Here is a 24,573-nt window from a genome sequence, read left to right on the forward strand (position 1 = left end):
AAAAACAAGATTGGCACTCGTTCTCTTTTCATAAATTGATTCTGTATACCCCATGATCCTTTTTGAGACCAGTTAGTTTAATCAATCAATGTCACTATAATAGCCTTTCTATTTATTTGTCTCTGCACATATACACATGAAGAGAAATATAACATTATATGTTATATAACATTACATTCACTTATTCACTTTTATCCATTGTAGTGTACACGGGTTTATTTTCAAGCTGAAACCCCCCACCCCACCACAGCCCCCACCTCCCCAATACAAATAAATCATAAAATAAAAGTAAGGTTTGATACTGGCTCAGATTAATTGCTTATTTTGTAAACAAATTTCATCTTTAATTGCGCTATAAAATTGTGGCATTTTAGGGCTTCCATATCTTAGTGGAGTGCTTCAAATTGGATGTATCTGTTCATTTCAGCCATTAGTCACTTGACTTAATTGGCAGTGTCCCCTCAGCAGCGTTATTTTTTTATTTTTTTTTAAAGTCATACAGGAATATTTACAGCAGCAGAGCGCTTTCAATCGCGCCTGCTAGACCATCTGTGATCTGCCGTCTCACTTCAGCATTACATTAGACTTGTTTTAAAAGCGTCCTCTTGACATTTAGGAGACAGCATCTGGAAGAGATCAGGGGGGATGTCATTCAACCATTAGCCTGTTCATCCAGCTCTTATCCCTCCCCTCCACTCTCGACGTCACCGCATCGAACACGAACGGATCTAACTGTTATTCCTCCACTTGCGCTCTGAGCGGCAGGCAGAGCGCATCATGTACCAAGAGAAGCGCGTCCCAGCGACTCACATGAATCCGGACTGATACTGAACACAGCAGGAGTCTGAACTTGATTATTTTTTTCCGTGCTCGTCTGTGTATTTTCTTTTTCTTAGATTTACGTATGCCTTATTCAGAGGAAAGTGGACGTGTTTTTTTTTTTTTTACTTTTCTTTTCTTTTCTGAGAGCACACTCCCAGTCATCACCTTGACTTGAAAAAAAACAAACAAGGTAAGACAAATGAATAGAAAGCACACTATTTTACAAAAATCGGTACAGACAATGGAACACAAGTGATAAATGTGTGGCTACAGGTGGTTATTTATCTTTTCGATAGTTTTTTTAAACTCACTTCTGTTTTGACTGAGTTCTTAAAGTTACAGTTGGTCTTTGTCACGATTAAAGCTCATTAAAGGTTTGACTGGGTTTCTCAAGTCAGCGACCTATGTTTCCATGCGCACCCCACTTACTCTGCGTCCAGCCAGTTTCCACCACTTTGATGCGCAGATCTCCATTTGGTCACAGAAACCTCTTTGTCTAGAAGTGGTCAGTCATGCGTGTTGTTTCGCTCAGTCACCACCTCAAGTCCGCTTCCAGTTAATTAACGCGCCATTTGATGCGCAAATCTCCCAGCAGGGGATATTAATCAAAAGCAAAATAGCCGTGGTAAGTTTCGTCAACGCATGTGAATGCTACTATGCGCATAATGTTGGCACAGTAGTTTTATGCATCTGTTTTCTGGTCGTTGCTTCGCTCTGATCTTCCTGGTCGCTGTTGACAGAGGCGAACCGCACAAATTCATGTTTGCGTGTTACCATCAGTACGCAGGGGCAAACAGGGGCGTAGCTACATGGTTGTCTTTGGGGGCAGGGAAATTACAATGGCTGATGGTTTGATGAGCAGTGATTAAAAAAATGAACAAATTACAGAACAATTATCTTCTTGTGGCTTTTAAAACGTTCCACATGCTTTATAAAAACGTCCACTGGTTATTGAACATTTACTTTGTGCATCTTATGCAGGTTACTGAGTTGGAGCATGGGAAATATTTCAAAATGAAAACAAACATCCTCATTACAGCAAACTGTCAATTATTTTAATACATGCAGCAAAGGAAACCAAAATATCAAACTTAATCATACTAACAAAATGGGAATGATGTGGAATTTAAAAATGGAACGAGGTGTGTAACTGTTTTTTTAAAAAAAATTTTTATTTTTATGGGATCTCTTCATTTTCATATTTATTTGAGACTGTATATTTGCCAATAATCTAGTAAGGAAAGTTTTTTAATATTATTAGTTGTTGGTTTAGTTTACATGTGGAATAAATTCAGTGATCACAAAATTATTTGTGGCATATTAGGACGTGTGCAAGTGTAAGTTCTGGTGTGGCTTTTGTAGCTAGTTAATGTTAGTGACATCATAGTAGTGTAATAAGATGACATAATGAGAAGAATGTTGATGACAGCAAGAGAATTTCTGCAGTTGTGCAAGTTATTATTTAGTCAACATGGATCAGAAGGAAAGCCTCACAGGCCTGGTGTCCTGCTCTGGTAAAATTGGTGAATTGATAAACAGTCCATTCCAGTTGGTTAATAAGATTAAATTGTGTGAAATGTTAAAATGATAAGGTTATGGTTTGTTTTGAATTCTGAACAATACATTTTTTTCACCAATAATATATTTCAACCTACCAAATTAAAAAAAACAAACAAACATAAAAACCAACCAATTCCATTTCATATTTCGAATATTTTGAAAAAAAAAATAAAAAAAATCCAACTAACAAGAATCTCGCTGTTTACCATTTAACCATTTAACTTTTTATAGAGTAGTAATCCGAAATATGGCAAACCTTTTATTCATGGTCAAACTGATTATTTAAAGCAAATCCTAATCCAGATCTGGGTCAGTGAAGTATTGAAACAGTTTTTCTCAGTTATTATGATGCGGGCCCACATGCTTCCTCGACCATGCCACCTCCAGACTTGTGCTTTTGAGTGATGCTCCTGATGAGGAATAGGAAGCATTCATGAATCTGGACAATTAATCACACAGTTATGGGGCCAAAGGTTTAAACATGCAACCAAGCTGCTGCTTGTTTATATTTTTTATAAAGTTTCCAAAGCTTTCAATTTGAGCATTGTCAAGGACACAAATTAGACGTTTGCCTTTATTGTTCTTAGTTTTTGTTTCATTTTTAGTTTATTAGATTGATTTGAAACAGGGACCATGGACAAAATACATTCATCTCAAAAAGAGAAAAGATGCTTTGTACCAGATTTAGCTACTAGCTGCACTGTCCATCTTGCACTCCTTGCACAGGAGATAGTAAATTCCTTGAAAAACCTTGTTCAGATTGTTATTGGGTAGTAATAATTGTCATACAAAACCAGCAATGACTGCAGTTTTCTGTAATTTAATGGAGAGGTACACAGAATAGCAAAGAAACGGACATTTAAAGTATTAATATAAAAGGAATTCATTAAATCTGGTCGAACAAATGAAATATAAATTCTCCATGCTGATATGAATCAGCAGTGAATTGTGAAAGTAATTCACTAAAGGAGAGAGAAGACATTTCATTTCATTTTCATAGCAATCATGGCTTATGATCATGATACTGATTTTGAAGTCAAGTATGAGACGTTAATATTGGTTTTATTTGACTAAATGTTGCCAGCGCTTTGCCTCAATAGGATGATTCTTTGCAAATGTCCCAAACAACAAAATCTCTCAAACTTGTTCATGACACGAGAATACTAAAAGATGTGTATATAGAGATGACGTTTTTTTTTTTTTTCACTCATATCATGTTTCATATCAGAAAGATGTCATCTGAAACCATTTGTCATCGACACCAAATCTGACATCCAATTTAATGCAAAGATGAAGGGGAATATGTGATATGCAGTTCAATGCCACAATGTCTTAATGATCACATACTACAAAGTGTAATATAGTCATATTTTCAATCTACCACATCCTTTAGGGCATGCACAAATCAAACAAATCCTTTTTAGAGACTTGGTCTCTACAGTACATAGTCTCAGAATTCAAATATTTTCTTGACAATTTTTCTATTTAAAGCTTTTCATATAATTTTATATTTTATATTTACCTATTTGATATATTTTTCTCATTGCCTGGTACCCACTATTGACCTGCAAGAGAGGAAGCAGATACCAAATAACAGAAAAACACCATTATCTTGTGTCCACAGACTCGGCCTGTTTTAAGATTAAGAGGAAAAGGACTGTTATTGGAATCTCAGAAATTGTAGGATTTAGGCTGTAATTAGGTCGACATTCAGGCCAGTTCTTTAAAAACAGCTTCAATTATTACACATACTCTTACATACACAATATCCTGCTTAGACTGCCAGAGCACATCTACGTGTGTATAAATAAGTAATTAAAACAACTGAGTTGGGTGCACATTAAAGAGCTTTCAAAGTCTATACCTCCTTCAGTTAGCCTATTTATATTGTATTCGGATTCATTTTTTATTTATCTTATTCACATGGAGAAAGCAGCATTACAGCAGCAAAGTGTGATTACCAACCGTGAGGTTTATCACTATCAGTGAAATGGAACTATTTCTTGGAGCCATTTCAATTGGCATCATAAAGGAGGTGATAAACGAGACATTTTAATTTGTAAAAATCAAAAAAGCACCAACAGTCAGTTTGACAGGAAATGCACAATATTCTTTTTCACTTGAAGTTTGCTTTTGTCCTCAAGCACTGCCACATGAGTAATATCCAATGAGGATTAGACACATTTGTAATCAGACATAATGAGCAGGATTCATTATCACAACAGCCACACTTAAACTATGTGATGCAAATCTCTGCCCTTTAATTTCACGGATACTGTCAGTTCTTTATTTGCAGTTGGCTGAAAGAGCAAATTAACTTCAAAACACTTGTGTACATTAGAAATAGTTGTTCAAGGCAGAGGTGGCATTTACATTTCTGGGCCTCTTTTGTCATCCCATATAAATAGCAGTTAATTTATTTTTTCTCTGCGTGCGTCAGTTTCTCGTCGGGCTACAGTCAGGCGATAGATGATGTTTACAAGGACTGCAGACAAATAGTGTGAATAGAAAGCAAACATGTAAAAAGATACTAAAATTCCTGAATAAGATTTAAGGTTAACCCTTTAATTATTATTAATTTTTTTTTTATGTGAAAGAATTTTAGATGTAAGAATGAGTCTGGAGTGTTATAATCTGTTTTAGGAATTTGACTGCTTAACCAAGCACATCAATCCTTTCAGTCACTATTATAAATACAAACAGAATCTAACAATGTTGTCTTTTAAAAAGGTTATTTAAGCACAAAAAAATACGTTGTTGTTTCATGATGCCAATACTATCGCTTCAAAGTTTTCCATATTTTAACCATTGAGTAGAAAAGTGATGGGATTTTCGTTCGGACAATATAAAAACTAAGCATTTATAAAGCCTGCATTTTTAAGTCTTCAATACTTCAATTTATGTAAGCTGATTCAACATTAAGTCATCTTATTGTCTGTCATTTTTACAGGTTTAAAATGAACGAACAACTTGAGAACAACTTGACTCAACTGTATGACAACTGGACATTTTACAACTCCTCTGTGGAGTCTGTCATACCCAGGAACAACATCACCTATGTTGGATTTTACCTACATCAGCCATCCACGGCAGCCATCTTCATTGTGTCCTACCTGCTGATCTTCCTCGTGTGCATGGTTGGAAATGGAGTGGTGTGCTTCATTGTGCTGAGGAGCAAAAACATGCGGAGTGTTACCAACTTGTTCATCTTAAATCTTGCTGTGAGTGACCTGCTGGTTGGGATTTTCTGCATGCCTACAACCCTTCTTGACAACATAATTACAGGTGAGCAGAACATTAATTACAGGCTTTCAATATGTTGTTTGATTGTGATTGTGACTTGTGTGAAAACTTTTTAACCAAAATCTTTTTTTTTTTTTTTTTTAACCAAACTGGCAGCATAGACAGTGCTATCAGCCAGTCAACATCTCAACAAGTATTAAGTGTATCGAGTCTCCACTGCTGGGTCTCAAATCACTCACTTATGTACAAACACTTACTAGTTACACTGCATAAGTGTGTTCATTCTGTCAAGTATGAAAACATGCAGTGCACTATAAGTTGAGTATGGTGTACTCAAAACGGTCCGAAAGTTTTGTATGAAACACTGGAAACTTCTCACCATCAATTTTGACTGTTATGGCTATCTTACAGAAAAGAAGGGACCATCCTCCTAAATTATTTTCAAACTGCATGCTGTGTTCCAATGACATACTTCCCTTAGTACCCTAACAAATAGTGGTCTTACATGTTAAGACTCTGAGAGAGTAGTGTTGTTTCAAATCACACACTGCTGTTCTGCACTGACTGGAAATAATCTCAACATGTGAACACATCACCCACCAAAATATCTCTGCAGATTTAACTATTTTACCCAGAAATGAATGCGTTTTTGTGGCCTCAGACACCTTACTGTGAATCAATACTTCACGTCGGTGGCTCCGCACCTTCCTCTACATAGCCAAGATGGCAACCGTTTAGGGGGAATGTGTCAAGAGTTTCACACTTCTTTTTTGCACCGTTTGAGTGGATCATCCAGGTGCTTGTAGAGCACTGCGTCTTTCTGTATTTGACAGTTTGAACGCACTTATGCTCTCAAAATAGTGAGTGTCAGTTCACAAGTATGCCATTTGTAAAATGGGGCAGTATCTGAGGAAGCTGTATAAAAGAACCAACCTCACCCCAAAATGAACCCTGATCATAAATGAACCCTGCTTGACCTCTGCCTGATTACCATCTATTTCCAATACAACAGCGCTTTCTACAGACATTGGGAATTGCTGTGCTATGGGCATACTGGTGTCTCCAGCACTAGCCAATCTCTTCAAACATCAGTGTCTTGTGACATAAATCCTGTATGGTGTGACGGGGTTCAACCTCAGTCCTTTGATAAAATAGCACAAAAATGGTGTAGTCGTAGGTAGTGATGGTGCAATTTATTGTGCGTCTCCCAAAAGTGCGGAATTGTGGCAACAAAAATTATATTTGCATGTAAATACCCAGTACCAAACAACAAAATGTTTGCAAATAAAAAAACAACCAAACAAATTCTAAACCAAAAATGTTTGGACAAGTCACTATTTCCTTTATCAAAATGGTTGTTACCTTCCTCATAACTCTGCCCACGCTACTCCTCCATCGTAAGGAGGTCCCTTTAAATATCCTAAGCCCCTCCCATCAGGCTAAGTTATTACCCTCAAATGTATAATGCAGCCAATCTCTACACCCAGAGGTCATAGTTTGCCTGCCTACTGCAGAATCCCAAAACAGGAAAATAAAGTACATTTCCTTCATGGAGCCCAACCACTAGCTCCTAGATAAACCTGTCTGTTATGTTTTACACAATATTTTTAATGACAGGGATTGTCGCATCATAGTGACGTCATCCAACCACGTATCGTTAAAAGCGTATTTATACACCTGGTTGGCCGCTGCTTTTAGTTTGAACCGGACGCAGGGGCTAGTCCGGTAGGAGAGTCAAGCCACGGTAAGTTTGCTAGCAGTTTATATAAAATGTCTCAAGTGTGCACCCCTTGATCATTTCCTGACAGAATAACCGTGGGTCCCGTCGTAGTAATCGGCATGACCCTTGTTATATGGCCGCTTTTTGGCTTCTCGCAAACAAGTTCAGCACGCACATGTGACGTCAGTCCCTCATTAGGCTGTGATGAGAGTCACATCTCAAGGTTAAGCTTCAGGCATGTAGCCTCTGAAAATTATATAAGCTGATAATTATGAATAGATTAATAAAATATTAATAAGTGATGAGATTAAACTTAAGTTTAAAAGTGACTTTACTTTCACAATTAAAAATCATATCTGTAAATATCTGTGATGAGCAGCTATTCTCTGCCAAACATCAACAACTAATGAGATTCTTAAGCACAACTTACCCACAGTTCTGCAGAGATGTGAATTGGACACTGTCATCTCTTAACATTTCCAAATGATCTAATCATTGAAGAAAAATTCATCACTTTTTTACTGGATGTCCACACAGTGTCAATGGTTAATGTAGTCAGTTCCAGCCATACCTTCCTGTGTGTTATGAGTTTTCCTGCTAGCAAAGCCCTGGCGGCAATGCCTTCATGTACCAAAATGCAGTACATGTAACTTCTGACACCCACTTATCCTTCTACTCCCTTTGTTACGTCTCTAACCTTGTAGCACCACTTAACAACAAAACTATAAGCAGTCAGACAATATTGCGTTAGGTGGCAAAAATACTCACTGAATTCACCACCCTAATGGTTGTGGCAGTCTTTTCCAGTTCATCCTTCCTTCCTTTATTCCTTCCTGCATGGCCGATGCAGCTGCGGCCTTGGCCTCTCTGTTGCAATTATTCATCCATATACTCTGGCACGCATTAATACAGCTGAAAATTGGATTCAATCAATACACATTCAATATACAGCTTTGATTTTGGATGGAATTTTTGCTGTTGGAAACATAGTTAGTTGCAGTATGAGTGAAGATAAGTTTTTTTTCATTTGGTGCTACATCTAGAGCTCCTTTGGACCCCAAAGAGCTCAATTAGCCTTCTATCCACCAACTACGTACACGTCAAATGACAGAGTTGGTGCCAGACCCCCACATTTAGCTGTTGCTTCATAGAGACAGAGCATTTGTTAAGGAATCTATTTATTTAATTGACTATATCAACATTGATTGGACATTTTGTGAAATATGTTGACATATTAACATTGAGCTTCAATCGCATCTAAATTTTGAGGTAAACATGACAAAGTCCATCTTTGACATTTTTTAAGGTGAATAATGGTGCCTGGGTTTAAATTTTCCACAAAGTCTGTTTAAAAGCAAAACAAAGGAAATTTTCAACACAGTGACTGTGAATCAACTGAATTGCCTTGTTCTTCTCCAGAGGCTGTTTTAGACATGGTCCTATGATTAAATCTACCATTTGGTAATATTATACGTGCATGCTAATTATTTACATTTTGCCTCTTTACAAGTTATACAAAAAAATAAAGCAATCTGACATTACTGTCTGGATCCAGAACATATCAGACCCTGACATTGTGTTTCGGGAAATCCAGCAGCCTGCAGTGCTTTGCATGCCTAAATCCCTGCTGTTAAGACATAACTCTGAATGAAATTCTGAAGCAGGAGAGACAGCTTGCAGCTAACACAAGTAAACAGAACGAGAGTTTATTAGCAGCAGATTATTGCATTTACGATTATGCCCATTTTTATAAAAACCTCTTTGACAGAGAACATATAGGCAGTTCAAGAAAATACCAGTAAACTCAGTAGGGTACAGATGTGTAAACATGTAAATGTGTAATTGAATAGAGTTTCATGAAGCTTTTTCATATTCAACTTTTTCAGTGAGTGTTGAGGAGGCTCTGGAATCACCAACCGAACTGAATGAAATTGTCTTTAACATAAGTATATTAATAAGACTTTACAATTTGGCTTGTGAGGGATCTATAATTACAGGTTTTCTGGTAATCTTGAAATCTGTTGCAAGTTGAGATGACTCATTAGATACATAATGTGTAAAGAGAGTATGTATGTTAAATGAACATATAGCTGTGTAAATGTCTATCAGTTTTTTTTTCTTCATCACATTGCATTTGTTTTAGTCTATAAGGTCCTTTTAAAGAGGAAAAGGGTAAATTAAGGCACTGAGATTAAATGTACCTATGTATGGCAAGATATCAGCATTTATGCAACTCGGTTTGGAGCTATCTTATCTTGTTTGGGGGACTATGGTTCCCATAGAGAAGCTTAGCAAAGGAGCGATGTGGTGGGTCATTTGGCCAACCTCTTTGGGCCTCATCGGTTTATTTTTGCAAAACCATTTGATGATCAACAGTTCTTTGAGTTTGTTTTCATGTGCATTGTCTTAAGTGTCACTTTGTTCCAGTGTGCTAAGCCATACTGAGCTCCTAACGGCACCTGACAGACTAGTACTTGATGGTGGATGTTTTCCCATCAAACCACTACAAGGGCCAACAAAGAGCCACAGTTAAAAAAAAAACTGACTAACAGTGCAAATGTATGATTTATGCTTTGAGAAAAGCTTTTTCAATTAGTACGATCCAATTTTGCAGGAGAAAAGACTTTATGGATGAAGACTGATTGGTTTTGTGTATGTCTGGGTAACTTGTAGTAAAAAGTGCTGAAGGGGCCTGGGGATGGACCCAAACCCCAAAACTAATGCTTGAGAGACATTAAAATGTTTTTTTCTACTGATGCACACTAATTTGAATGGATAGTACAATATATATGCTCCTCCTTACTTCTCGGTTTGAACCAGTAAAGTGCACGGAGCAGGGGAAGCTATAAGCATTGTCAGTAAGTATTCCTAATTCTGTTGCTTGATCAACATCAGCACCTGAGTTACTCATTTATTTGTGAGTGCTGGAACAGGCACACAGCGATTTCTCCAAGCACCTCAAACTTTAGCAAAGAGTGCACATCAGAGTTTGGGGGAGTTTTTGGTTGCACTGAGCCAAATCACTGAGTTGTTGAGATTTTTTTTGCACCAAAGGTTTTCCCTTAGATGCCTAAGAACAGCACAGGTGAACTCGGCATTGACAGTTTGACACTTGAGGACAAATTCATGCAACCCCGCAAATGAGAAGCCCAACCCGGTTGCACTCCCTACCTGATGCATTGACATCCTCTCTTGAAAATGGAATATATCAAAACACCCCACCTGGCTCATTGATTCATTGAATTCAGGGTCTCTGAAGCAGTTAAAGGATCTCCGTAGCAGATTTCCAGAGTTTGACATCAAAGTTGATGTATGCCCTCTGCTTGTTATTGACAAAATCACTGCGCGCCCAGACACAAGAGAATCAGCCATCTAGGGATCACTATGGGACTCATTCAACAAAGAAGACCGTTGTTTTCATCATGTGTACTGTCAGCAATTGTGTTTTTTACCCATGTCCACTATTTTTCCTACCACCAAGCAAGTAGTTCTATCCTTAACAGTAATGATCTTCTCCTAAACTATAAGTTTAATATTTGTTATGGGCATTTGCAAAGGTTTTGTAAGGCACCAACACACAATTCTGTCCTCTATTGCTTACTTTTGGACTTATCTGGCTAAGTTCATGAAAGTTAATAATATTGCTCATCACATGTTACCAGGGCCAAATATGAGGTCTTAAAAGGGCTTACTGCATTTTATCAAAACATGACAGATGAAAACCCAAAGGCATTACACCAACAAAACCCTGAAATTAGGAAAAAAAAAAAAAGGAAATAGCTGTAACCAACAAACATTTGTCATTTTGTATAATAAATAAAATCTTTGGACTTTAGTTGCAGATTGTTACGCCTTTCAACAATTTTGTACCACAAGGTGGAGGCTCGTGTACCACAGTTTGGGAGTCATTGCCATAAACAATCCCTCATAATATCAAATAGTTTTTGAGCGATTACATTATTAATTTATGTTGAGTAGTTTCAACAGGGAACTGTTCCGCTCTTTGACTTGACAGGCCACTGGATTTAAATGCATTAAAATTCCTGTTAATGGAGTTGTTTTTTTTAACTGGTGCTCAGCTATGCCCAATTTCAGTACAGAAACTGTAGAACATAAATCTGAGAGGTATCGTTTAGGAGAGTTTATAACACTGTCATTTCTTTCTTTTTTTTCCGGAGATTTCAGCAGCAGTCTAGGCTTCACCTTGAAGACATTTAAGATAATAGTTGATTAGGGCTCAACAGTTATACGATTTTAAATACTGATACAATTTTACTTTGCCTTGGGAGGAAGCTACATTCTGATAGACAGTTTTGTGCTGATGTGTTTCTATCTTTTAATCATTTAGTCTACCACATTGCTACCTCCCAGAGTTAACACAATGATCAAATCAAAAACTTTGGTTTTTAGTCAACCATGGCTGATAATCAACAAAGGGCCATATCATTTACTGTAAATGGATGTGTTTGTGTTTCCATGTCGCAGAACATTAAGGTTGTATAACAAAGAACATTTTCAATGGAAATTTACAATAAGAAAATACTTTAGCCTACTTTGCCACAGTTCACTTTTTCTCTTTTCAACTTTCAAAATGAAGAAAAAAATGCAGTCAATGTACATTCAAAGTGCAATCACACAGGCATGAGATGGTCAAAAAAATAAACACATGTACAGTAATGCTGAACATTCTTTTAGTTGCTTGTTTGAGAGCCGTGCACTTCCAGTTTCAATTATATTTAGCATGTGAGATTCACTTATTGTGACTTTAGTTGCAGAATTCATGTGATATAAAGTGTAACGCCCTTCTCAAAATAACTACAACAACATGTCAAAGATGCACCGTCATTCTTTCCGGTTGACTGATATTTGACTGATCTGGATGTGGACTACTCAGATTTTTTCCTACAGTCGATCAGGTGACTAAACTGAGCTACATGAGAGAGGGGACCTTCCTTGAGGAGGAAAAAGAAGCCAAGGATCATTGAAAGAAAAAATAAATAAAATAAAGATGCTTTTTGGCTGCAAAGTGAGTTCTTGCTGAGGGCACAACAGTCATAGTAGCAATTCTCAAATCTGACCAGAGTGAGAGTAAGATAATTTGATGCCTGGGAAAAAAGGGTCAGGTCAGGCTGCAGTTTGCAAAAAGACACATGAAGGATTCCGAGGCCAGAGGGCGAAAGACTTGTTGGTGTCACAGAGAAGAAAACCTGAGCACGTACAACTGTTATGCAAAGAACTGTCAAGCATAAAAGGGTCAGAGCTCATCACCAGTCTACCAGCACCACATCAGGAAGCTTTGTGATGGCAGCCTCATGTTTTTGGGAAGCTTTTCGGGGGGGGGGGGGGGGGGGGCACATCAATTTTGTGGTATCTGAGTGACTGATGAATTAGTCTAACACTGTGTTTAGATATGCTCCCACTTCACAGGTGGTGCAACAGATTGCGTTTTACTTGCACTATATGCTTGTAATCTTGACCTAAAGCGTGTTTTTAAGCTTCAAGTCTGCTTTTCTTTTACTCTCATAACTACAGTGATTGTGTACTGGGCTCTGAGTGCTGCCAAGCAGGCGTTTGGCTACTCCTGACTACTGTGTGCCTGAACGCATCTGCTAACATGCTGCTCAGGATTACCAGGCATGTGACATGTGTGTCACTCACCCTCTGTGTGTTTGAAGTTAATGAACAATTTGAGTGGCTGAAAAAATAAAAACAATTCAAAATATTTTCTTACCATCTACAATTATCAATTTATTCACAAATGCCAAAGATCAATATATGATACATTTATGCTAAGATTAGTTAATGTTATGCTGAATGAAAGACATCTTTCCTTCGCTACTGTCACAACTGAGAGGAAGGTGGAAACTTAACATTAACCACAACTATCCAGAAGAGCACTCAGACTTCTTGCCTTCATCCCTGCCTTTACGCCACAGATTGTACATTTCCATTCACAAAATGACCCTCATCAACAGCAGTTAGGTCAGCGTTATGAATTATTTACTGCTCAGCCAGTAAAGGACAGAGGTATGTAAAGCTCCCCTTTTTTTTTATTCTATCAAAAATTCTAATTAACTTTTGGATCTGAATCAAATCATTAGATTGTTATGGATTGCCAATGTCTAATGAGAGATCATTATAACATTTTGTGCAGCTTTTTTTTCACTTTGTCTGTCTGGCTGCAGTTAGTGTCTTATTCGATCTGGGAACATTCTGCTGAGACAGGAAAACTCTTTTTAAGAAAGCTTTCATCTAATGCACCATTCGGATGTTTACAGAACATGATGCTTTAGTTGACAGTGATTGGGGTGGTGTAATCTGCATCAGTGCTTACTGGCCCCATCTGAATTGCATCAAAGAAGCACCACAAGAAGATTAAATTGGCAGTTTCCCAAAAGTGTTTACTTTATTTGCTCAACATTTATCAAATAGCTTTTAAACAAGACATTGTGGGTAATGGGACTGCTTCTCACACTATATAATCTTTCTCACTTTGTATACACATTTGTTGTGTTATTATCACATTAAGCTGTTAATATACAATAATTTTTGCAGGAAGAGAGGGAGAGATGTTTTGAAACGGAGTCTGGCTCAGCAATAAGCACAGTTTTCTGTTTTACACCTAAGCAGCTGACAGCTTCTCAAGGCATTTTTACAGGTACACTTTGTTCCAGTCAATTGATGAATTTATTAGCTTCAAACATTTTCCCCTTAGTTTAGTTTATTTTCACTGAGAAAAATTCAAGCAAATGCATGCACCAAAACAAACCGTGTGAGAACGTTTACTTTGGTTATTGATACGATGTGTCTGAAGCAGGAGCAAGAGAGTAAATACAGAAAGAAGGTCCTGACTAAATTCAAACTTGCCCCTGGTAGCTGGATTAGATCGAGGTCGGATCACACTCCAACCACAAATGAACCGCACAATTTGTTTTGGACCAGACCAAGACCAGCTCCTCTTAGGTGTAATAACTGTGTTCACACATGCCCAAACACCCTCGGGGTGCTTTGACACTTGGTACTCCGTACTGTCCTCGTGTGTGTTTGAGCCCAACTCCAGTATGTTTGATAAGCCTGAATGTTGCCTACAGCACAGATCCATTTGGAAGAGGTGGAGTTGGGTTCCAGATCAGGTGGACTCGGGTGTCATATTCATCGGGTTTTCAAACTAGCTGTACCAGGATCAGGAGGTGGCCCAGTGTTAAGAATATGATGTTAACATTACTTCACTTTCAATTACTTTTTCTAACTATAAGAGAGCAGGGAGTGACCTAATAGTTGAATGGGGGGTTCATACCACATCCATCCATCAGCAGTAAGTCCCCAGTTTAATTCCTGGCTGGTTGTACTTTTACTGCTCGTTATGTAACATTTACTGTCTGTTCCTTCAGTTTCTAATAATGGTAAAATTGCCAAAGATAAAATCTTAAAAGGAAAAAAAAAAAACTGTTCTCCACTGCACCTGTCTTCTAAGAAATTTGCGTGTGCACGTAGATCATCATCTACATCTGCTTCCTTGCATGACAGATGAGGTTTGAAGACAATAGTATGCTGAGTGTCCTCCTTTTCTGTGCACCCAAAACAAAAGCTGCAGTAATGTAACATCTGCTGTAAAAGTGACTGTAGAAACTGTATCACTAGGATTTTGTGCACATGATTACCATGTATACAAGTGTTGTGTGGATATTACACAAATGTACTTGGGTATGGAATAATAATGTGAGCGCTGGCCAGCGGGTGGCTCGGTAGGGGCGGGGTGGGATAATCGTACATGGGGACAGTACAGATTAATCATACCTAATCTGGAAGCGCCCTTAATCTCTATATATCTTAAGAAAAAAGGAAAAAAAAAAAATGGAAAGTGTCAACAACAATATAAAAAAACTGGGGAGCCGGGCTGTCAGTTCAGCTACTTCTATAAGCGCTTCCAGGGAACAGATCCCAGCTTCTTACCTGCATCATCCCACAAAACAGAACAAACAGATTGTTAGTCAGCCACCTCTACAAGGCTTCATATGACAAGGGACTTCTATTGTTCGATGAAAAGCAAACTAAGAAATGTGTTCTGTCTGTCTGTCTGTCTATTTATCTCTTCGTTTCAGTACCTGTGGTACACGGCATGGTACGTGCAGCACCTACTCTCACCAAACACTGCTATCCATGATTCTTCTGAAACAAGAGTCATTTGTATTTTAAAGAAATTAGGCATCCGACTGTGACAATGGAGCCCAGAGTAGATTATACATACACATAACATGTTCCTGTGTTGCAACCTGTTGGTCCCCCAAAACAACTTTGGTTTGCTCATGGTCAAACTGACCTACTGGCTCACATCACTGTAACAAAAGCTCTTATGACCTGCAGAAAATTCCACGCGCTTTTTGCGTCACTGTGTGATCCGAGCGATTGACGCCTGTCTCTTTCTCTTTTTTTTACAATCAGATTAAAAATGCATAAAAAATAAGCAAACAAGCCATTTTAAGAGTAAATTGAATGGGAAAGAAAAGAATGACATAACAGATAACATTAAATATTAAAGTGTATTCATAGATTTTGTTTGACAAAGGAGGTGACAGATCCAATCTGGGAGGTTCTGGATCATCCAGTTTCGATGTAATTAATACAAATAATATCCACTCAACCTTTATCATTAAACTGTATGATAATTAACCATAAATACAAGTTACACTGATAAGTCTTGAGTTTGATTATTTTGAGTCTGACACAATAAGACACCTGCACTATTCACCAGCTTCCCCCATTTAGGATTGTTTCATTGTAAGACCCTTAGATAATGCATCCTGGCATATGCCTTCAATTTCTGCCTTAAACTAATGTATATGAGTCATCAAGCCGCTCTAATCCTCTTATTTATTTGAATACATTGGGTCACAGAGGTGACCATCTGTATATAAATACTGTAATTGATACTGTAATTTAAAAAAAAAAAAAAAGTCCCCTCGGGGATTAATAAAGTAACTACCTAACCTAGCCTAACCTAATCAATCAGCGGTGTTTGACAGGCCCAGAAGCTTTAAAGTTGCATTTCCTTGTCCAGGCCTAGTCATTCACATATTTTAGAAATGATGTTGCCTGTGCTTAGACATGTAGTGTGACGTCACACCCAACATAGTGTGACACTGCCACAAGTGTGAGGGGAAGAGTAATATATAGGTATATAAATTAGATGGTTTATTCCTAACAACCCTTGCCAGGCTAAATCTCTAAAAACACTGACTGCGGTCTTATAGTCAAACACATTATGGCCTTCATTCTTTTTAGCTCTCTTTTCTTTGAACCGTGATGGTAAACGTCATGAGGAAAGATGTGAAGAAGAATTCATGAGGACTTAAGAAAAATCACCAGCAATGCTAAGAGAATCTGCAAGCACTTACAGTAGGCGTGGGATGTTATTGACGTAAGTTTGCTGCAGTGAAACAACAATATTCCTAAAATGGACGCCTAAAAGTGCATCTTTGATACTTCACATTCTTACTGTGCTGTTTCATGTAGACTATATAAACATGGACAACTAGACATATAAACTTCCATAACACAATAATAGACCTACCCAAAATAAATCAATCATCTTAATCAAGTCAAATCGGTTGTCTGTGTAGCTAAAACATATTTTTATTAGTTTGTTTATGATTTCCTCAACAATGTAAATTCCGTCCATTTATTATGACTATTTATCTCACAACAGCAATTTAAGGTAGAATACCTACTGCCATATTTTGGTTGTGAAGCCACTTCATTGATTAAAGAGGTCACATTAGTTAAGGGAACAAATCTATATGTACAATATTGTCTGTTGTGAGATTGTAAAATGGAAAAATCTCAACAATAAAAAGCTTGACATAACAGAATGATAGTTTTGATTTTAGTTTTGACTCTTTTAAAATGATCAAACTTCTATTCACAGTAAAATAAAAAATATCCCAGGACTCCCCTGAGGAAGGACCCTCGGATCCTGATGGCTTCATGTCAGGGATAAGTAATCAAAAAGTTACCACTGTTGTGCCACTTGTGTAAATGTGAGCAATTTGCCAGCTTTGGAGATGCTTATTTGGATCCTGTTGTTGTTTAATGCGGCAGGTATTTAATTAAATACTCAGAGGAAAGACTCCTCCAATCAGCTGGAGGAAACTCCTGCTCCTGTTAATGATTTGTCCAAATTGGTTTTTTTGGTGGACGCATGGGAAGGCATGCGACTCTGTAATGTTTATGGACCAGTGTTGGTGCTCCTCTTTAATCCTGTTCAATATACAGAACTGTTTTTACATTAAGGTGGATGTTTTAAGCTTCCTCTTATATTACACCAGTGAGAGTGTGAGACAGACTGAAACAGGTCTCTCAAACCAAAAGTATAAGAGTAGACAACTGAGCTGGTATTTGTGAGATAAAATCACAAAAGTGAAAGTTCTTTCCCAAAACTATGCAGAAATCCTCCAACTTCCTTATTTAGTATGCAGTGTTTACCTGGATGACACAGACTACACCAAAGCGACAACGAGCCGTGGTTTGTGAGCTGTTGTTTTGACCTTTTGAGTATTAACATTTGCTCTTTTGGAGCCAGAGGTGATGATTTTTAGGCAGTTTATGACTTTACCACTGAATTTGAATCGAAAAATATTGAATATAGGCTGCCAGTCTAAAAAAATCTCACATTTATAATGCTTGTTCATGTTCAGCCTCCTATCCACTTATCTTTAATGACATAAATCCTATTTAGTATGATTATATGAAAGGAATTGTTAAATTCAGGCAAGATAGGCATAACATGTCTACAAATCTACCACTGTACATACTGTACAACAGATTGGCTGTATATCATGTTACTTTAAATGTTGCTGTTGCAAGGAATTTTTTCTCCTCTTCCTTTTTCATAGCGATAGTTCTGTGTTACCTTTGCTAAAGGAGATAAAAAAAAAAAAAAAAAAAAAGAAGCGTTTAAGCACCTTTCCTCTGCATTCAGAGAATTTGACCAGCTTTTTGTCATTGCTGACACTTCAATACTTCTGAGTCATTTTGCTCAGTAAGGAATCTTCTGAAGGAAAACTCGACTGCTCTCATTCTTTCTCTGGGCTCATTTGAGATCAACTGCACCTCCCATTGAAAGCTGAAAAAAGCAGGCGGAGGCAGCAGGGGCAGAGTCAATAAGTCAAGCTTCTAGTCTGTACAGGAAATCACAGAAACATCTACATCTAGTTAGATCAAACTTTGATTTAATATGTTATCAGACCCAGATATCAGTTGGTCCTGAGTTGCCAATTGTTTTAATTATGACAGTGTAGCCTTTTAAATTGCTATACAGATAATCTGCGACCTCTTTTTATGGTTTACCTTTCATTTTAGGGTTACATAATCACTCAAATAAAGCAGCATTGTGTCAGTTTGCTGCTGTAATATCGTGGTATATATTTTTATATCAGTAATCATTTCAAAGGTGTGATCAAAGTTTAAATACTCAAAGATGTGATCAAAGTTTAAATACACTCACAAGGGGGCCATAAACTATTTATCTTTCATCTTTGGTCTCTAAAATAAACCTGAAAATAATGGTAGATTAAAATGTACACTCTGATCTTATTTCTCTACATTCAGGAAATATTGGAAAAATTATGTGTCTGGAAATTAATTTAAAATGCCTTCATATTGTCTCTGTGGAAGGTTCCTGAAGATACAGTGTCTTTACGCTGCGGAGGACTCCTGTACAGAAGGGCTAGAGTGACCTTGACTGTCTGTATACAATGGTGGAAAATCCCCAGAAATGATTGAAATAAAAAATAGTGTGATCTGAAGCCACACACCACAAAGTGTGGATGTTTTAGGTATGAAAAGGGGAATCCTCAGGGATCTAGTCAAAGGCACGTTCCATCAAAAACAACTCTCAGATTTGTTGTGCTGTCTTTAGATAAACAGTAAATCTTACATTTCATTGAACTCTGACAGCCTGATTGTATTTTTGTCTCACCGAGTTTGAATTTACTAAAATCTCTTACCAATTGTTAAACAATATATATTTTTGAAGAATCCGAAGAATACTGGCCAAAATGAGGATTTGCAGACACAACGATATAAATCAGCTGACCTATTGTTTGTTCCTGTCAAGTTATAGGAATAGATTTAAGAGATTTAATAGAAATTCTATTCAATTTTATTTATATAGCGCTAAATCACAACACGGGTCATTTCATGGCACTTAACACATTAAAGTCATTCCAACAAAACTTTACAGCATTATACAGAGAAACCAACAATTCAACAATTCCCACAAAAGCTAGGAGGGAAAAAACTCCTCTTTAAGGGAGAAAAACCTCCAACAGAGGGAAGGAAAAACTCTCTCCTGATAGGAAGAAACCTCCGACAGAACCAGGCTCAGGGGTGGGCGGCCATCTCCCTCGACCGGTTGGGATGAGAGGAGAACAGAGAGAGAAAAGGACAGCATAGAGATCCAAACCATGAGCTGTTGGTGGAGACGACGATGACAGAGCAGAGACATGCAGCTCCATGACGGGACATCTGCAAAAGAAAGAAGAGAAACTACGCCAGCGAGGGAACTGAATGGAGACAACAGACAATAAGCAAAAACTATGGGAGAGAAAAAGCATGAAGTTAATGAGATGTAATGGTGAGATATGAGTGTATAGAGAGTGAAAGAGTGAGAGGAAAGAAGCTCAGTGCATAACGAGGTCCCCCCAGCAGCCTCGGCCTATAACAGCATAACTAAGGGTTGGTTCAGGTCTACCTGAGCCAGCCCTAACTATAAGTTTTATCAAAAAGAAAAGTTTTGAGTTTAATCTTAAAGCTAGAGAGGGTTTCTACCCCTCGAACACAAACTGGGAGCTGGTTCCACAGAAGAGGAGCCTGAAAACTGAAGCTCTGCCTCCCATTCTACTTCTGGAAACTCTAGGAACCACAAGTAGACCAGCGTACTGAGAGCGAAGTGCTCTGCTAGGATTATATGGTTCTATAAGTTCTCTAAGATATGATGGAGCCTGGTCATGTAGGGCTTTGTAAGTCATCAAGAGAATTTTAAATTCTATTCTTGATTTCACAGGAAGCCAGTGAAGAGAAGCTAAAACTGGAGAAATATGATCTCTCTTGCTAAATCCCGTCATTACTCTTGCTGCAGCATTTTGGATCAGCTGCAGGTTTTTAATGAGTAATTTGGACATCCTAACAGCAAGGAATTACAATAATCTCGCCTGGAAGTAACAAATACATGAATTAGCTTTTCTGCATCACCTTGAGGCAGGATCTTCCTGAATGGAAAAGATGGAAAGAAATACAAGACAATAGCTCTCTCTATTGATATGTAAGTTATCAACACCATTACGGCTTTGCGTCCTTAAGATGTTACATTTCTCAGATCCCATTTACTAGAAGTTTGAATACACAACAAACTAGAACTGTGATATATACTGTATGCAGTTTATGACTTGTAATCTAAGTGTATTCAGCCTGTCTGACTGATACATTTCATTCTGTTAACATTTAGGTCCTGATTTACTAAGATCTCAAATAACGGGTACTAAATTGCGTGTTCCTTCAAAAAGTTTGCACATTTTTTTTTTGCACCCGTTTTGCGGGCGATTTACTAAAAGCAATTACGTCATTGAAATCAGGTGCAAATCGTGGTATATATATATTTATATATATATATATATATATATATATATATATATATATATATATATATATATATATATTTAAATGAGGAGTTTGCGTGTGTTAAAGTGATTCCAGCAATGGAAAACAGAGCGACCGCAAAAGGAAAAGGAAATCTGATCCCATTGAAATTAGGAAATATAACAAGAACAAAACGCTTTATAGGAGATTATCAGCAAGAAAGTCAGTACTGTGGGTAAAACAAAAAGGCGAAAAAAAGGCTTAATAATAAAACGTCGGCAAATAAAACAGGAGGGACGGTGGATGAGAACCTCTAACAAACACCGATCAGCAGGTCCAGCGCTTTATGTGATGAGCAGGTGACTTTTCATTCAGTGCCTCGCGACTGCTCGGGAACCTGATGAAGCTACCTATGAATTCTGCGGGACACCTTCAGGACCTGGGACGGCTCACCTGAATAACAGGACCAGGTGGGATATCCAAGCAGCGATACTCTGGAACCACCCAGAGGCAGGAAAATGCTGAGTCCTTAGAAGTTTGGACATTGCTAGTATTTCGTGGCTCCTCCTTGTTGTTGACTGTCAATCATAATTCAGTTCATTCAATAACTCAGAAATGTCTGCGATATGTCTGAATAACTTTTTCCTGTCATCTCACAAATCTTTCCACGGGTGTAAAAACACATTCTCTATGTACTCTTTAGTTTCTCTAAGTCTCCTTCTCGCCACAATAAGAGCAGGCGTCTCTCCAGATTTGCCCACCTGATTAATACATGCCTTTCAGTCGTACTAAAATACACACGCAATCACTTCTCCTGTTTCTACTTTCACGTTTAATAAATATCGTTGCGGGTGCTAAATGTATCTATTTGCCTGTTCCCTCCCAGTATTTTACATTTTCAAGCAGAAACGCTCAATATTACATATGCATGCAGGCAAACACGCACAATGGACAACGTGTTAAATTGCACATTTGAAAGACGCAATCCTCACTGCATGTCGTTCGTAAATCGGCTTGGACATTTTTTTGCGGGTGGTGTGGAGTTTGCACGTGATTTTACACACGCAAACCTTTAGTAAATCAGGCCCTTATTCTGTTAACATATTAACACTTCAAAATCAGCCATTCAATCAAAATGTCTGTAATTCAACAAAAATGAAAAGTTTCTATAGAATGTCAGCATGTCCATCCAACGTTTAAACCAGTCAGCTGTTAGATCAGGTGAGATCTTAGCATTTCTCATCATGCCCCGGGACCTGACAGTCGGTGGAGAGCAAGTGCAGCGTCTGCCTCCAAAAAACTGGCGCTGCTTTGACATTGCAAGGTTATCGTTGCCTACGTTGCATGAGGTCCAATTTAAAGCATTTGCAGAAATCGCACTGACATGCCTTGTGCGCCTGTGGATTCTACGCAGGCCGGTCTCATCTCAAAGGAGCCCTCTGTCACCCACGCTTTTACTTGATTGCGAAGTACTGTATTTCCTGTTCCTGGTAATCCAGTATCTCATGTGTGGATGTGGCCAAAAGAAGAAAGGGAGAGAGAATTTATGAAGCTAGGGAAACACAGAGAGGGAGAAATGTTTGTGATGGTAGACAGAGGAGCGTTGTGAAAATGTTGGCTGTCCATAAAAGAGGGGGGGAAAAAAAAGAAGCTTTTAGCTCCTTTACAGCAAAGACTCATCCACGTAGAGATTAAAGAACTCCAGTGAATAGAGTACCATAACAACTGAAGCGGAGGACCGGAGATCAACTCTAGGTTGGAATGCTAATCCATAGTTGTCCTTTTTTTTTTTTTACAATGCCTTGGTGTCCCTGGATTTTGCCATTTTGAAGAGAAGACATAAATTCAGTTTTGGGGATTTGGGATTTAGTGGAAGGGAGATCGATTATGGATGATTTTGGACTATGCAGGATGTTAGAGGTTTTTTTTTACTCTAGTTTTTGTTTTTAAATAAATTGTAATGTTTGCATACATGGAAATATCCATTTAGTACATCCTTTGGTAATTTATAAAAGGGCTCTAAAGGCACCTAAGATCATATTTCCTTATTTATCCATCTCTTAGTAAACAGAGAACTGTAGCACTTAAATAAAGTTGATAAATAAGCCTAAAACTTGAGCTGATCGTGAGAATAGCATAATGCTAACATCAGCCCAAGGTGGTCAGATTCATATTGATTTTAGCAAACCTGATGAGTGCCATTTTGAAATAGCTACAAGGTCCAAAAAACAGTTGGGATGCAAGTGACATAGCTGGACCTGACAGGTCAGAGAGAGAGACAGAGAGAGAGAGGAGCTGCAAGCCAACATCTGTTTATATGAGCTTTCCCTGCTGATTTTAAATGATTTCTGTCAGTGCTCTGATGAATGAAACTATTCTTTGATTCTTTGATTTTGAAACAGCAGCCTTATATTAATGTTATTCAGCCTCTCTCAAGGCTATTGCATGGTTAAATCAATACATTTTATTTTATGAAAAAAAATGTTATGATGTGCAGAGACCAGCGCTACTTGAGAAATATGGTTTGGTATAGTGGAATGTGGTCTGAAATGTTTGGGAATCTGAGTTTTAAAGAGACTGATGGTTACCTCTAACCTGAAAATATGCTTTTTAAATTAGGGTCACAACCTGAGGCCACAGTTATCATGTCATCTGTCTGAACTGATTACCTCCGGAGTAAATTAGCTGAATGCATCTTTCCTGTCAACAGGATGGCCTTTTGGAAGCCTGGTCTGCAAAATGAGCGGCATGGTTCAAGGGATCTCTGTGTCAGCGTCCGTCTTCACTCTGGTCGCTATTGCTGTTGACAGGTACAGTGGTTGTATTTGACTGCTTCAAAAACAAAACAAATGCTACATTTTCTTTTGCAGGTGCATCTCAAACAAAGTGCTTTACGTGTAAAAGAAAACAGATAAATCGAGAAAGAACTTATACAATATATAGTCCAAATTTCCAAAAATGTGATTTTGCTTAGAAGTTTGAACAAAATAAAATTTGCACGTAATTTGTTCATATTAATGCATATCAAATCAAGCTGTCCAAATTGTTATTCATTTATGAATCTAACACAAAAACAAATAGTGTTTTTTATGTTAATAATATGAAATGAACAAACGAATTTGACTTTCGAATCGATTCCATTTGTATGAGAACAAACACCCTGCGGCGATACCAGATTTCATGAGCTTGAACATTAATATAAAGCTGCATTTCACAAAAGTCAATTCCAAAGATTTTTGTCCCACTTTAGAATGGAACAAACTGTTTGGTGCCTTGATGATCCATTCGGCAAGTTTACCTAGTTTCCGACACTTTCCTGGTTGCCAAGATAATTGCAACAGCAATCGGTCGGACAAACACCGCCAACTGGAATATAACCTGCTTGCTTGTACAATGACAATTCTTTGTTTTACATCAAACATTTTTTTCCATGCCTGCGGAGTTCTTGGCAGCTATATGAAAAAGATAGTTATCAGAGGAGTTGGCCGAGACCAAAAACAGCTAAAACTGTATTGGATTACAGGCATCAGGTCACCAAAGATGATTACTGACAGTGTTTCTCTACAACTGCTGAATGTGTAAATAAGCAGCTG

General features: G+C 37.9%; 1 protein-coding gene across 1 annotated transcript in view; it reads left to right on the plus strand.

Moving 5' to 3' along the window:
* Positions 1–778: 778 nt before the first annotated feature.
* npffr2a (neuropeptide FF receptor 2a) overlaps positions 779–24,573 on the plus strand; it is a 34,048-nt gene continuing 10,253 nt past the window's right edge. Inside the window, exons 1-3 of the mRNA XM_069138711.1 lie at positions 779–1,012; positions 5,333–5,667; positions 23,691–23,790. Of these exons, the coding sequence (XP_068994812.1) occupies positions 5,340–5,667; positions 23,691–23,790 (428 nt within the window). The 5' untranslated portion in view covers positions 779–1,012; positions 5,333–5,339. The remainder of the gene's footprint in view (positions 1,013–5,332; positions 5,668–23,690; positions 23,791–24,573) is intronic.

The sequence above is a fragment of the Embiotoca jacksoni genome, unplaced genomic scaffold (genome assembly GCF_022577435.1).
Source record: "Embiotoca jacksoni isolate LCO1_2020_lvr unplaced genomic scaffold, fEmbJac1.0.p SCAF_8, whole genome shotgun sequence".
Classification (NCBI taxonomy): Eukaryota; Metazoa; Chordata; class Actinopteri; family Embiotocidae; genus Embiotoca; species Embiotoca jacksoni.